Below are 17,435 nucleotides of genomic sequence, written 5' to 3'. Positions count from 1 at the left end.
TAGGTACTAACTATTTACGTTATAAATGGTCGTCATTTTCGTCTAGTCAAAAACATTTATATCATCCAGAGATGTGCCATTTTTTTTTAAAACATGATTGTGCACTGTGACGCAAAAAACGAGCCTGTTGATATAGCTAAACGGGAGTGTGTCCTTTTCTATTTATTAGGGTGACAACACGATTTTTTAATGTGAAAATTTTACAATAAAGCTTAAAGCTAGCCTTACCTAATTACTATACAAATCATGCCCGCGTGGAATGGTGCCAAGAATACTGGCTGCATTTCCGCGCTGGACAGCCAGGTTGATCCGCTGCACAAAAAATGAGCCAGCCCTTCTGTACACGATTTGGTAATGCAAGACATTCGACGAATTCGGTTGTTATAACCGTCTATAAGTAAAAAACCGTACTTTAACTACCGATTACTCCGATTAGGAGGCGGACGTCTTAACCACTAGGCTATCACAGCTAACATTGGTACTGATTCTGAGCACAAACAAATTTTAGAGTATTCGTATACTCTTCTTACTAATGTAATATCAAAAGGACAGACGCAGTTTGGCAGTTTTAAATTTCATTTTTATTTTATATTTTAAGTTATGGTGTATCTACGACATGACTACGACGGTACAGGATTCCAGGCAGCTTGTTGGCAGCTTCACCCATCTTCACGTACTGGCTCCTCATCACCAGAATAAAATAGATGTTGAACACTGAAATCAATACTATGCTTTGTTTAGCTTATCAGTATACCCATATTATCAGTACCCGTATTATAAATGCGAAAGTGTGTTTGCTTGTTGGTTGGTTTATTGGTTTGTTGGTTCAAAGTGTGTTTGCTTGTCGGTTTATTGGTCCTTCAATCACGTTGTAACGGAGCAACCGATTGACGTGATTTTTTGCGTGGGTATAGTTAAAGACCTGGAGAGTGACATAGGCTACTTTTTATCTCGGTAAATCAATGAGTTCCCACGGGATTTTTAAAAACCTAAATCCACGTGAATAAAGTCGCGGGCATTAGCTAGTCTAAATATATAAATGGAAAAGGTGACTGATTGACTGATCGAGACCAATAATAATTAATCTATGAACTGATCTATCAACGCACAGCTCAAACTACTGGACGCAACTAAACTTACCTAGATTGATCAGGGCTAAAACAATAATTATTTTTGGGTTTCCATAGTGACTCGCGAGCCCCATTGAAAATAAAAGAATATTCTGGACTATTACACCTATAAGAAGATAAGCCAATTGAAACATGATGTAGACTTTCACGAAGCTGCGTCTGTTCTGAAACACATAATAATGTTTTAGGGTGATGTACACGCTGAAATATTAGTGGTTGTCTTCCCGCGGCTGAACGATTTGCCCTCAGTAGTAGGTACATACTATCGAAACATCGAGTTAAACTTAAAAAATAAAAATGTTTTTGTTTTGAAATAATCAAAAAATCATCAACTCGAAAGTGTGAGAAACAATAGTAATTCACTAGACATAACGACGTCATGAATAGTAGGTAGATACATTAACGGCGATTACGCACTGCACTTCCGTCATCCGAGTTCTATTCGTCATCCGTGAGAATACCAGCGATTATCTACGACATAATATGTCATAAGCTCCCATACAAAACAAAAAGGAACGCTAAGCTCTCTCGCGTAGTGATACGGTATTTAAAACTAGCTACGTACGCGGTATTACTATTGGTTCGAGGTATCACTCGAGTTCTGTTTTTCTCGATTGTAAATTTGGCATTTTGACTCTTATAATTTTATAAATATATTTATAAATCGATTGTAATGCCATGACAATATCATTTCGCTTCGGGAAAACAACCATTACAATTTCAGCGTGTATACAAGGTGTTAGTATAGCATACTCCAACTCCGACGCTTTTGATCTCGTTGTAAATGCCGACCACGACATAGTGAATGGCATTAGAGGCCCCGCACATATGTTTGTCAAATTTTATGTTTTGTGACGTTTTGTTTGATCAAGGTCATCAAACACAAGAGCACGTTGCAAACACCACAAGTACCATTCAAACAGGTTTGTCAAACAAGGCGTCACTTTCGACGCAGAATTCAGAAAGGGATACTGCGCTGAGCATAGGCGCTGAGTGATGAGCACCACATAAAGGATTTCTTGCATTAACTTTAGCCATGTTGCAAAAAAAGAAAAAAAAGAGATGTTGGGCACGAGAATGGTTAAAACAGCGAGATATATTCACACATGAAAATTTACTGAAAGAAATATGGCGCTAAAAATGGAGCGTTTGTTTGACAAACATGGCCGCACACCATCATGCATGTTGCATGCATCATGCATGACAAACACACCGTCAATCTTTGCCAAATACGTAGTTTGTTGGACAAGCACGAAATTGTTTGACAAACACGTGAAAAACGACCGCAGACGATCAAATAATTTGTCAAACACGTAAAATTTTACAAACATGCTTGACCGTGTGGCGGGGCCTTTAGACATTAGTGTGGCCTGTTCAACGTGTTTTTTTACCGGCGACGTTAACCATAATGTAGCCGCACTATAATAGGGTCCCGTTCAGTGGCGTGCAGCTCATAAAAGCATAAACGCACTGCTTACCCTCATTGTAATAAATCAATGCTTATTTTTCATTATAACCTGCCGTAAAATAAGTTCATACCTAAATGCATACCCTGGCTTGAACTCCTGTGCACGCCACTGGTCCCGTTGGCACCCATCGGGTCATCATCGTGATCAACCCATCGCCGGCTCACTACAGAGCACGAGTCTCCTCTCAGAGTGAGAAGGGTTTTGGCCATAGTCTACCACGCTGACCAAGTGCGGATTGGCAGACTTCACACACCTTTGAGAACATTATGGAGAATTCTCAGGCATGCAGGTTTCCTCACGATGTTTTCCTTCACCGTTAAAGCAAGTGATATTTTAATTACTTAAAAACGCACATAACTCCGAAAAGTTATGGGCAGATTACACCTACCGAGTAGTGAAGCATAGTGATAGCATACCGAGTAGTAAAATTTTTTTCGTGAATAAACATATGTATATAATGCACCAGAACATAAACGGTCTAATTAACAAATCTGATCTACTATCTGTTTGTTTGTCGGAACTAAACGACGAAAATAAACTGCCTGGTGTGATTTGTATAACCGAACACAATATGGTTGAAGATGACATCCAACATCTTTATGTACCGAATTTTAAATTAGCTTCATACTACATGCGAAATAATAGAAAAGGTGGAGCTTGTATTTTAATAGACACTAGTATTAAGTATAATGTAATTTCTGACATTCAAGCTCTATCAATAAGTAACGAAGTGGAATGTTGTGCAATTGATCTTGTTGATTGTGGGGTCATTGTTATTTGTATATATCGGGTGCCAAAAAATTCCTGTAAGAACATTGACAATTTTATGAGCATATTTCAAAATATTCTACACAAATATTGTTTTAAATCAAAAAAGATAATTATCTTGGGTGATTTCAATATTGACGTTCTAAAAGTTAGTAATTTGACCAATAATTTAAAGCAAACTTTGAGGAGCTATAATTTAACTATGGAATTCAATGAACCAACAAGGTTATCTAGTGGTACCTGCATAGATAATGCATTCCATAATCTTAGCAGGGTCAAAAGTGAGATAAGAGAATTTTCACTCTCTGATCACACAGCCCAATTGTTAAAAATTCCAACGAAAAAGCACCATACAATGACTTTCTGGTACGTTTTTAAACGTGATTACTGCAATGAAAATATGAAAAAGTTTGAAGAGTGCTTAAATTCACTTACCTTCAATGAGGTACTTTTGTCAGATGAGCCTAATGATGCTTTTGATAAATTTTTTGACGTGTTTAAATTATTTTATGATTTGTGCTTTCCAACAATAAAGATCAAAACATCTCTTAGAACTAGACCAAAATGGATTTCAAAGGGAATTAAACTATGCAGTAAAAAAAAAAGAAGCCTGTTATGGAACTTTCGTTTGAATCCAACCAAAGGCTCCAAAAATAAATTCAGAATTTACTCAAAAAGATTGAAAAAAGTGATTGAAATGACAAAGAGATCGCAAAATAATTATTACATAAAAAATTCAAAAAATAAATGCTTGGCCACATGGAAGGTTATCAAAAACAATAATGAATGTGCTCCTAAAAATCAAATCGAGAAAATAAAATACAAAAACCAAGAAATCACGGACCCAGAAAACATAGCCCAAACTTTTAATGATCACTTTATTAATCTTGCACTTGATACTCAGGGAAAAAATAAAACGAGTCACTATCGTATGCAAATTAATAAATCGTCATCTATGTTTATGACTCCCGTCACTCCTGTTGAAATCTATGAAACTATAAAGTCACTCAAAAATACCCAAAGTGCTGGCTACGACGGGATAATCACGAAAGTGGTGAAAGACAATTCTTTATCAATTTCTGGTGTCTTGTGTCACATAGTTAATTTATGCATAGAACATGGTAAATTTCCAAAAGCGTTAAAATTATCAATAGTAAAACCATTGTTTAAAAGCAAGGATAAATGTGACGTAGGGTGCTATCGTCCGGTCGCATTAATAACAATTTTCGCAAAAATCTTTGAAAAGGTATTGTACAAACGATTAAGCAACTATCTAGAGGAGAATGCACTACTGGTGAATGAGCAAAAAGGATTTAGAAAAAATAAGTCAATTAACTTGGCAATATATGATCTTTTCGCCAAAATTATGATGTGTATAGACAGGAAAATTCCAGTAGCTGCGCTATATATGGACATGACCAAAGCCTTTGATTTCGTGGATCACAAAATATTGTTAAGAAAATTATACCTATACGGAGTGCGAGGAACTGTGCTTGACCTATTTGAGTCTTATCTTTCGGACAGATCACAAATTACAGAAATAACAAGAATATGTCCCAATAATTTCACTGAAATGGTATATCATTCAACGTCCCGATGCGTGCGATACGGCGTGCCACAAGGAAGTGTTTTAGGTCCATTACTATTCCTTGTTTACATTAATGACCTTCCCCAAGCGATATCACAATCAATGGTTCTTTATGCAGATGACTGCACTATCATATATGAAGGGCGAAATGTACAAAACTATATAACGGAAATCAATACATCAATTGATCGAGTAATTGACTGGCTTAACAAAAATAACCTAAATATTAACATAGATAAGACTAAAATTATGACATTTAATTGGGATGTATTAAAAATATCTAATTATAATATTAACCATATGGGAACACAAATAAGTACAACTACAGAAGCGAAATTCCTGGGTATCATTATTGATAACCAAATAAATTGGAAGGCTCACACAGATATTATTTGTAACAAATTATATAAGTTTTCTTATGCCCTTTATAAACTAAATAAAAGAGCAGATATGCAAACGCTGCGTACATCATATTTTGGATATGTTGAGTCAACGCTTAGATACGGCATTATGTTCTGGGGTAACTCTGTTGACCGTGAGAGAGTTTTTAAGGCCCAGAAAAGGTGCATCCGAGCAATACGAAACCTGCACTGGACTGACGGCTGTCAGTCACATTTTAGGGACCTGCAGATATTGACATTTCCCTCGCTTTTTGTTTATGAGACAGCTGTTGTTGTACACGGCAACCTCGACTTATTTAAAAATATGAATAACAGGAGACACCCATTAAGATTGCGTGCACAATATTCGAAGACAGCGAAAATGCAAAAAAGCATAGTTTGTCTCGCAATTAATATTTATAACAAAGTATCAAATGAGATAAAGAAACTGCCCATGACTAGTTTTAAAACATCACTAAAGACATTTTTGATAAGCAAAGCTTATTATTCTATTAAGGAGTATCTTAATGAATCGAGCATAATTTAATGACTACTTAATGCACGATTTACTTTTATTTAATATACATGGGAACCCCATTACATTAACTTAAAATTTTGAATAATAACCTCATTTTAACTCAACATTGTTCTTATCCGACTATTTGACATTTTATTCTTATTTGACATATTTCATTACCAGACACATTTTTACCTTATTTTTAAAATATGTACGAGTAATATTATCAGAACTCGATGGTAGGTATAACATAACATATTGCATGCTAATAGGCAGAATTTGGCTGTACCTTTTTGTTTTTGTAACATCTCAACTGTTTACCCATATTCGCAATAAAGAAATTTGTATTTGTATTTGTATTTGTATTTGAAGCGAGACAGTAAAATGTCACTCGGCCGAGACAGTGCTGTGGCTGAGAAATTGCGGCGAAACTGCACTCGTTAAAGTGTTTATACCAACCGAATACTCGGCCGAGGACACTGACTCGCCACTGTATTCGGTAGGTGTAATCTGCCCATTAGAGGTGCGTGCCCGGGATCGAACTCCCGACCTCCGATTGGAAGGCGGACGTCCTAACCACTAGGCTACCACAGCTATATGTTATAGGTATACAGCCGCATCATAAGAGGGTCCCGTTGGCACCCATCGGGTACGGAGCCCTAATAACTTACTTGATACAGTCCAATGTTGCAGAGTATGTTAAATGGTATTGTAATGGGAACTAATACCAAGTTCACGGCGTGTAGCACCTTGGTTGTTTTGACAGTCCTATGGACATAATGCCAGTTATTTTCTATGATGGCGAAGTAAAAAAATTCTAAACTAAAACCAAATGCGGTCACGACGATGCCGATCTGGAACCAAGCAAAGCAAGAGTCATTATCATACTAGCGACCTGCCCCGGCTTTGCACGAGTGCAATCTAGATACCTACTAATGTGGTGTCAGTGTGGTTATTTTGCTACACATATTATTCCAAAAGAATAAGAAAGCTTTTCGATGTCTCAGTCGGCTTGATTTCTACAAATAAGCACAAAACAACAATAAAACAAATAATATAATTAATAAAAAAAAAAAAAAAAAAAAAAAAAAAAAACTAGATATGGAATGCGCTGGGTAGATGATATAAAGCAGACAGCGGGGACATGGACAAGAGAAGCACAAAACAGATTCATTTATGGAAAAACCTGGAGGATATAATTGTTAAATGTAAATTCAGCCATAAAGGATTTATTTATTTATCTAAATATATAAAAGGAAAAGGTGACTGACTGACTGATCTATCAACGCACAGCTCAAACTACTGGACGGATCGGGATGAACTTTGGCATGCAGATAGCTATTATATGACGTAGGCATCCGCCAAGAAAGGATTTTTGAAAATTCAATCCCTAAGGGGGTGAAATAGGGGTTTGAAGTTTGTGTACCGGCTGAGCTATGTCGGTTACTCTCATCTCATTTCTGATTTGATCACGAGCTGAGTGACTCATCTTTTCTATGAAGCACATAGTCAGCGACTATGTCTCGGATTCATATGTCATCGCCCTTTTCGGGACCTTTTTTCGGGCTGTGCCATACGTGAGAGTTTGTTCCGGCGCTACTTTTGCTTGAAGCACGTTTGACGTTGGGCTTATGCTCAGATAGAATAAGCGCTGGAATAACCAGCTCTTACTGCCGCACTCAGAGTCGCTTAATCGTTACTTAAGTTTAGTTAAAACGAGACAGAGCTACCTATATCTCTCACATAAATCTGTCTCGTTTTAACTCAATCTTAAGTAACGATTAGCGACTCTGAGTGCGGCAGTTAGTTATAAGTGTGGCACAGTTTGGAAAATAAACGTCTTTTCTTTTTTTTTAAATATCTTACCAGGAATAAATTGGCGAGGATGAGACATCCAATCTTCAGTGGCACGCAGAAACAGCATTTGTTGAAGACGAACTTGTCCTTTCGTTCGAAAGTTTTTGTAGGTTTCTCAGCCTCGATACTGAAAGATAATTTAAAACAAGATAAAGTTCCAAAACTGAAACCCGTCCTCCTACGTAATGGCAAATTTCCTGTTTAATCTCAGCGACGATCTGTAATCCTCCTAATCCTAAAAAAGAAGAGCCTTAATAGCTCAACGGGTAAAGGAATGGACTGAAAACTGAAAGGTCGACGGTTCAAACCTCGCCCGTTGCACTATTGTCGTACCTACTCCTAGCACAAGCTTGACGCTTAGTTGGAAAGGAAAGGGTTAATAGTAGTCATTTTACATGGTCAATATTCTTCTTTTTTAAAAAAAAAAGGGTGGCATGTCGTTAGCCGCACGTACAACGTTAGTTTTCATCGAACCGAAGGGCCGTACACGTTGATTGACTTCTCATTGCTACATTGCTGAAATCCTCGCAGGCCATGTGGTACCTTACGCAGGATATGTCAGGCAGAATATGCAGTTGATGCATGATACTGCACGGCCTCACGTTGCTCGTGTAGTGGCCTAGTATGTACGCGACGTTGGCCTACAATACAATGGACTGGCCAGCTCAAGACTCAGACTTGAATCCGATAGAACACATGGGACAAGCTGAAACGTCAGGTTCGAGCCCGGCTACCTGCTACAACAAGACTTCCTGCGAATCGCAATTGAAGAGGAGTGGAATGCAATCCCTCAAGATTTCATCGTCAGGCTCGTGAGGTGGATAAACACGAGGATGCTTGAGTTGAGTTATCCGAGCAAGGGGAGGGAATACTGACCAAAAAATTATTTTTTATTTGTTTTTTCATTTCATGATTACTAACAAGTAACACGGCTGGAAAACGATTCTTCTTTGTAAAATCCTTAGTAAAACTTAATTAATTGATTAACCCCTATGAGTTTCCATTCATTTCAATCAATATAAATTCACTTTCTGTTGGTATAACTTTGATAGTTGTAAGTGTTATACTTTTTGAGAAAATCGAACCAGAATTCCAAGGTAGCGGGTGGCCCGGTTTATTTGCTGTCCAGTCTACTCCAAAAACTGACCTTTTTAATTCCACTGCAACTTGTTGCAAATTAGCCATTTCGCACTATTTCTTATTTAACTTCTGAAGTACGTAAGCTTTAAACTTTGTTATTAAACTGAAAATTAAATTACACTTGGAACGGATACTATACCGATTTTATTATCATTCATTCTATATTCAGAGCATTGTGCCGGAAGCTTCTAGCGGTAAAAAAACTGCATCATATTATTAATCATCCAATAGGTACTCCTCTAAACTGATAGTAAGGTATTGGGTTTTTCTGTTAAAGAAATTCCCAATACTAGCCCGGAGCACGGATCCGATATATTTTAGAAGCATAATCGAGAGATTAATAAAATACGATGTTGTTTTAAAAAACATTTATTTTAAAAGTAAAGTAAGCAGATGAGGTAGCTGGTATACTCTAGCAACAAAAAAGTAAACACAGGTCTCTGTATTCTATTCAAGCTCTCTGTTATAGTTTCCCTCACGATTAAACTGCAATTCAACACGACCGGAGATAGATCAGAGTGCAGAACTGACAGCTTTACGGGCTTTCCGAGGTACAGGTATACATAGATATAAATGACAAGATATGCCCAAGCGAACAAAATTTTTCACGGTTTTGGAACTAAATAAATCAGCGCCACCTCTTAGATACTAATGAACGACCCGTTTGAAACCCAGACGTCACTGAGGATGCATTGATACTAAAGTACCATTGAGTCGGTGCCATTTTGTTTGTTCAATGGCCCTGTCCATACGAAGTAATATATAAGTCAATGGGGGTATAACATCGCATCGCCAACAACTAAACTAAAGTACATTTATCCACTGAGGTCTGATATATATAGGATATGGCCTATGGGTAAGTGTGTTAATACTGGTTGCTGTTCATCAGTTGCCCCTCGCGGTCGTGCTGCGTGGACCGATTCTTCGCGGCGATCTTCATCTTGACGTACTGGCTCCACAGCACCAGGAGGAAGTAAGCGACGAACACTGAAATAGGTACAATAAAATAATTACATTTTGTCATAATACCTCCGCACTCTAGACCAGAGGCGGATTAAGTAAATGTCGAGAGCGCCCTATGCAAGCACCTCATAGGCGCCCCTCTAACAGCCATATTAAAAAAATTACTAACTAATTCCAAAGAACGAAGAATCGTCTCATTGCAGAGACGATGGTTGTTGGTGATTATACTATTCATGTGAGCGAGTGAAGAACATCGCGTCATGACACTTTGCTATATTAAAGAAGAGGCAGTTTCGGTCACTCCAAGATAGTATTACTTATAGTCTGATTTTTAATTCCGTGGAATTCTGACGTTTCTTAATGTTACCAGAGATAAAACAATCCTCACAAAGAAGAATACTTTCATTATTGTACATAGGTAAATTTAAGTAGGTATATAAATCAATTGCCGCATGTATGTAAGATCATCACTTGAGAACAAATCAACCGATTTGGCCAATTTTTTGTTGTTTTCGTAAAAAACAAGGTTTTTGTGAAAGAATTTCTTTAAAAATCCTGAATCATAATAAGCGTGTACTTTTAGGCACATCAAGATAATTAAAATTAAAAGGAACTAAAAATAAACTTAGAAATGTTCAACATATATAATTCAAGATTACATGCTCAAATCAACCGATCCCATTGCTGTCAGTTTCCACTTTCCCCTGTTTTAAAGATTGCACCCTATTAGGGCTAAATAGGCCAGGTAATGGAACTCTACACGATCGCGCACGCCCCTTCGTAACCTCGCTTAGCGATAATCTGCCTCTGCGCTAGAGTCTAGACCATAATATTAATATGACATCCATACACTGCCGGATTTCTCCGCCTTATAGCGTCTGTGCACTCATCCGTGATTTTACGGATCCGTGAAAAAAAAATATATATAAATAGATTATTAATATTAATCATAATATTATTTATTATGATTTAGTTATAGGCATTAAGTGCAAGCTATTTACGATGTTTTCGCTAGCAGCTTGTCTAAATACTTATATAAAAGTAAAAGCTGACTGACTGACTGACTGATCTATAATCGCACAGCTCAAACTACTGGATGGATCGGGCTGAGATTTGGTATGCAGATAGCTATTACGACGTGGACATCCGCTAAGTAAGGATTTTTGTAAATTCAACCCCTAAGGGGGTAATATAGAGGTTTGAAATTTGTGTAGTCCACGCGAACGAAGTCGCGGGCATAAGCTAGTACTGTATAATCTACTCGTAGATATACTTACAAAGCATCATAAGCAATGAAAAAAATGTGGTTTTGATCGGCGCATAACCCGCAACCGATCTAAAAATCATGACAAGTCCTTCTAGGACCACGTCAATGACTGCGAACACCAGGAAGATTTTGACGTATTTAGGTCTCTCCTGGGGGAAAAAATACTATTTAGTATAATGCTACTCTGGTCGCCATTATGAAGCACAATCAAATTATATACAAAATTGGTATAAATTATAAAATTCATATAAAACTGGTACAATAATAAATTAATCCCTTAAGACGTAATGAATAGCAGTACAACCACGGACTAGAGAAAGTACAACATTACAAAGTCAAAGTCAAATGATTTATTCAAAATAGGTAATAAATTACTCTTTTTGATACAACAAGTTGTAGGAATGTTATGATGTACTTTACCCTTAGCTAACAGGTCTGTAATAAGGGTTTCTAGAGCGAGTGGTGTGATAAGTGTTTTGAATAATAACTTGAACACATTTAAAAAACATATTTATCAACATTTTGCATCTTCTCCACTTTAAGTATATTTTTCATAGTTAATTTTCTATTCAATATATAATTCTATTAAATAAACTTAAATATAAATTAAAAGTACTTAAAGATATCAAATAAAACATACAAACTTTAAACGTCATCAAAAAGTCCGCACCTGGTTGCCCCTGGGCCAAAGGTGCCAATAATAAAGGTGTTAATTTTCTCGTATGCTAGTTAACTCATTTGTCTACCATTCGAATATTTATAAACTATAACTATTTAGTTACCTAACCCACACTATATATTTTATAATAATTGTCAATTTCTTTATTCTGTATTTTAAAAAATTGTATGTTAACTTGTTTAGTGCATATATTTATTTAAGCATTATTGTGTACACATGTTAAGGGTTACCGCTTAGATCTTAATCTATTGTTTTTGTATTTGGACCATTTATAGCTGAAACCTGTTTTGTCTGCCTTTATAATATAATAATAAAAGAGGTCATTACCGTATGCAGTCCAACGAGGAGGAGTATAGCGAATGCTAGAGCGATCATTTGCCAGATCAAAAACACGCTATATGTTGTAATATTAGTAACGACGGTTCCCTCGTCACCTGCATCTAACTCGCCAAAAGCTCCGTGTAGTAATCCTACCATTTCTATTATGCCTGTCACGCAATTGATACCAAATATTACGCTGGAGACCTGCAAAAAGAAATAGTACCTAAACACAATTTTAGAAGATGGTAGGTAGGTCTAGGTATACTTACCGGAAAACTTATTCAACATGGCATAATATTATTGTAAATTGGACATTTAAAAATTATAGGCAAGTTTAAACATTTAATGTTTAAATTCTCACTAATTGTTATAGTTTTAGTTTTAAGTATAGTTTGTTTTTAGTTTAGTTTGTAACGATGGGACTGGCTATGGGCATAATAAATAATTATTTCATCTATAAGAACCCCTTAAAAATCAGATTAAAAAAATCATTTCAAAAAGCAACCGCCGAGTTTTTTGTAGGTTCTTCTCGGTAGGAACGGCATTCCGAACCAGTGGTAAATTAAGCTGACGATTGAAAAGTCCTTGTACAATTTTATTTAAATAAGTTCGTTCTATTCTATTATATTCAAAAAACAACAAAAAACAACGTAGTGGGGAAAAGTAGGCGCATCGCGGGAAACAAGGGGCGACTGATCGACCAATCGCGTGCCCCTACGTACCTACGAGGAATCCACGCGGAAGAAATTGTGGAAAATTACAATTGGGTGTTTTCCTACTTTTGAATTTGATAAATATTGTGGCTAATTCCTTTGTACACAATCTCTAAACTAAACTAAAATATCACGTCTAAATCTATTGCTATCCCTTTCATAATGTTGCTTGCGGAAAAGGAAAGCACTAGATTTAGACCTGTTAATTTAGTTTAGTTTAGAGATTGTGTACTAGAGAATCGGCCCCATTATTACTTTATTATAAACTAGGATAAAAATAATGACGTACGCTGAAAAAAATATTAAAATCCAACAAAGATTTACAACGTTACAGGCATTTTAATTTTGGAGTTGGGGGTCTTCTATCCCTTTCTCGCAAAATGAAAATTTGTATGAAACCGCACGAAGCTTCTATGGCAAGGTGTGACGTCAAAATGCAATATCGCTATCTCTATCTAATCAGAAATATTTAAATGCTTATAACTTTTTTGTTATTTGATCGATTTAATTAGTTTTTTCAGTTTTATCCTAGTTTATAATAAAGTGATAAAAAAATTTGAGTTAAATACCCAATGTATATTGTGATGCGTACCAGATTCACGTATCCGAGTATTAGGCATCCTTCCCTTAAAGGTATGCACCCACAGCATTTATGGTAAGCGATGTCACTGTAAAAAAGACATTTCAAAACCAACAAGTTAACCCTTGACTGCGACCTCACCTGGTGGTAAGTGATGACGCAATCTAAGATGTTAGCGGGCTGACTTGGAAGGGGTGTGGCAGTTTTTGTTACAACCATACCACACGAGTAGATATAGGTATAGACCAGAGGGGAAGCTTCATACTAGCGGCTGGCTGTAGGTTCACTCACTCATAGCGCAGCTCACGCACACCACGACGTGTCACGGACGCTCCGTTTGCCGCCGTTTGCCATCGAACTGGGCGCACACGGAGCGTCCGTGACACGTCGTGTTGTGCGTGAGCTAGTGTGAAGCTTCCCCTCTGGTCTATAATATCTACTCGTGTGCCCATACTTCTTAACAATAGGTTTCTACACGTTATTATATCGCAACGCAGAATCGGTTGACGACACAGCTTGCTTTGCTTAGGGTGGTAACTGGTAACTAGCCGTGGCCGTATCCTTCTAACAGACCAGACCAATTACCCCTGCCGGGAATGGAACCCGGGACCATTTATAAGACCTCAGCACTCACCACTGCACCAGGGGTTGAATTTTCAAAAATCCTTTCTTAGCGGATGCCTACGTCATAATAGCTATCTGTATGCCAAATTTCAGCCCGATCCGTCCAGTAGTTCGAGCTGTGCGTTGATAGATCAGTCAGTCACCTTTTCCTTTTATATATTTATGTCAGCACTCATTATAGCGTTTAAATTATGGGTGCGGTAAGCGGATGGGTTCGAAACTAGTCGGGCTAACGTCGACTAAATACGTGAGTAATGCCGCTGATAGATATTATAATATACCTATAACTTAAAGGCAATAAAATTTATGATTAATTGATTTGATTTGATTTGAATTGAATTAACCAAAACCTCATGATTCTCAGCACTTTACCAACGGGGGCATGTTGTTACTGCCGTGAACGACTAAGGGCCGGTTGTTTCAAACCATTGGTCTTCGTAAGACACGTTCGTTAAAATTTAACAGACGTAGACGAACTTTAACATTTGTTAATTTACGTGCGTTGCTTCATTGTACAAAAAACTGTTCGTCATTGTTATTTTGGTTGCGAAACTAACCCTAAAAATTAACTTACTTCTCCGTATCCTTTTTTTATTTCATTTTAAGTATATTAAATTATATACATCGTTATTAATATTGCTACTTCGCATTTTAAACACTTTTTCTTAATTACAAATTCTCTTTCATCTTCAAAAAAACTACCATTAAAAGCTTTGAATTAAATTGATTCCATTATAATTTGTAAATAAAATATTCCGTTTGTAAGAAGTATGAAGTTACGAACTGATTTGACGATCACCAATGGGCCCAGCACTGGTTAACGTAAACGTAACTTTTTAACGAACGTTAGCGCTAATAGATACGGAATCAACGCTTTGCTTTACTTACGTTCGTTAGCGCCATATTTAAAGGTTACGTGTCCGTCAAAGTTTGTTGAAACAACCGGCCCTAAGTAACCTTTTTATTCCCAATAAAAAACCGGCCAAGTGCGAGTCAGGGTTGAGGGGAATGAGGGTTCCGTACTACAGTCGTATTTTTTCGACATTTTGCACGATAATTCAAAAACTATGATGCATAAAAGTAATAAAAATCTGTTTTAGAATGTACAGATGAAGGAAGACCTTTCATATGATACCCCACTTGATATAGTCACTCACATTTTTTTTTGTGAATTCACGGTTTTCAGATTTTTCCCCACATGTCAGCTATAAGATCTACCTACCTGCCAAATTTCATGATTCTAGGTCAACGGGAAGTACCTTGTAGGTTTCTTGACAGACAGACCGACAGACAGACAACAAAGTGATCCTATAAGGGTTCCGTTTTTCCTTTTGAGGTACGGAACCCTAAAAACTGACCTTTCTGTTAGCTCTGCGTCTTGTTTTAAATCAGCCATTTCACGTTGTTTTAGATCAGCCATTTTACACTTTTATTTAACTTTAAAAGAGCGCGAGTCAGTAAGTATTACTCAAGCTTTGTCGTAAACTGGATACTATTATCCTGTTATGCTATTTATATTGTGGACGGAATATCGTTTCATTTTTAGGGTTCCGTACCCTAATAGGAAAAAAGGAACCCTTGTAGGATTAGTTTGTTGTCTGTCTGTCTGTCCTTTTGTCTGTCAGGTCTGTCAAGAAACCCCCGTACTACTTCCCCGTACTAGGTAGTTCCCGTTCACATAGAATCATGAAATTTGGCTGATACATAGGTAGATAAGTCTTATAGCACCAGTAAAGGAAATAATTCGAAAACACATGATGTGTTCACGAAAAAATGTATTTACTAAACTACAATAGGTATATAGATGGTGCAGTCCGTCATTAACTCGCAGTTTTCTACATAAAAGTGTTAGGTAGGTATACCTATCTATTTTCTACGATGGTGTACAGAACCTTTTGTGTGCTAGTCCGACTCGCACTTGACCGGGTTTTTTTAATTAATTATTTTCTGCTCGCAAACCCCATTTTATTATCTTAACAATAATAACCAATAGGTCAACTGGCTAACCTAACAAAATACACTAGTAGATAGATATAACTTAGTTATCTATTCACCCACTCATTGAAAATAAATAAAATAATTTTTTTTTTTTTTTATTCAATTAAACTTTTACAAGTAGGTAGGTACTTTTGAATCGTCAAATGCATCTACTACTGGTATTTGATTCGTGATAGGTATAGTCCGCGACAGGTTAAGATGGCAATCGAAGTATGAGGCGGTGAGGACGCCATGCACATCCGCACGTCAACCGCGCTCGTTCGCACTGTACGCCGGACGAAAATATATAGATACATCGATATATCGATATTATTTGTTCGATATTCGATACTTTTGAGCGATATTTAACTTTTCGATATATCGATGTATCGATATAAAATTCCAACTATCGAAAAGGTATAGGCATATATATTTCTGACCGACAAATAAAATGACTAAAATAAAAAAATAAAAATAAAAATCTTTTTTATTCGAATAAACTACAAGTACAATTACAAGTACTTTCGAATAGTCGGATGCATCTACCACTGGTTCGGAATGCCTTTCCTACCGAGAAGAACCAGCAAGAAACTCGGCGGTTGCTCTTGGTTCAAATATTTAATATAGGTACAAGATTATGCCATGTATAAAATAGTATTTGCAGTCTTGTGCGACTCGGGTTTTTACCTACTTTTTACATGATGATGATGAAAGTAAATGAGCTCGGTGGCTATCATTCAGTGTTGGACACTGAGTAAGCGAATAAGGGATGCACATCTCTTGCGTATGACTAAGTACATATGTACCTTAGCAGTCTATCCTGGGGTCAGCACATCTCTAATCGACTATTTAGTTAGAAGCATAATCGAGAGATTTATAAAATAAGTGTTGTTTTGAAAAATATTTATTTTAAAAATAAACCTCCCTATTTTCACGACCTCCCTGGCGCAGTGGTGAGCGCTGTGGTCTTATTAGTGGGAGGTCCCGGGTTCAATTCCTGGCAGGGGTTTGGAATTTTATAATTTCTAAATTTCTGGTCTGGTCTGGTGGGAGGCTTCGGCCGTGGCTAGTTACCACCCTACCGGCAAAGCCGTGCCGCCAAGCGATTTAGCGTTCCGGTACGATGCCGTGTAGAAACCAAAGGGGTATGGGTTTAATAAAAACTGCCATACCCCTTCCAGGTTAGCCCGCTATCATCTTAGACTGCATCATCACTTACCATCAGGTGAGATTGCAGTCAAGGGCTAACTTGTATCTGTATAAAAAAAAAAAAGTAAGTAGGGTAGGTAGGTAGTAGGACTAGATAGATATACCTATCTGAATTTTTCTTTAACTTTTAAAATGAACTTCTCCCAGGTATCAAAATCCATGACTAGTGTTTCCAGGCAGGATAAAGCCGGACACAGTCAGGCTTTTTGGTTGCATGTACGGCCAAATTAGACGGTGTCCGGCCTGTCCGGCT

General features: G+C 37.1%; 1 protein-coding gene across 1 annotated transcript; it reads right to left on the bottom strand.

Annotated features, from left to right (window-relative positions):
- Positions 1–9,202: 9,202 nt before the first annotated feature.
- Positions 9,203–15,492, bottom strand: LOC138403398 (uncharacterized). Its single transcript, XM_069503770.1, has 5 exons — positions 15,355–15,492; positions 13,385–13,460; positions 12,086–12,283; positions 11,090–11,228; positions 9,203–9,836 (listed from the first exon to the last, which is right to left on the bottom strand). Exons 1-5 carry the CDS (start codon positions 15,414–15,416, stop codon positions 9,715–9,717), a joined length of 597 nt encoding a protein of 198 aa, XP_069359871.1. The 5' UTR covers positions 15,417–15,492; the 3' UTR covers positions 9,203–9,714.
- Positions 15,493–17,435: the final 1,943 nt, after the last annotated feature.

The sequence above is a fragment of the Maniola hyperantus genome, chromosome 16, assembly GCF_902806685.2.
Source record: "Maniola hyperantus chromosome 16, iAphHyp1.2, whole genome shotgun sequence".
Lineage (NCBI taxonomy): Eukaryota > Metazoa > Arthropoda > Insecta > Lepidoptera > Nymphalidae > Maniola > Maniola hyperantus.
This window is presented reverse-complemented; position numbering and strand designations above follow the sequence as displayed.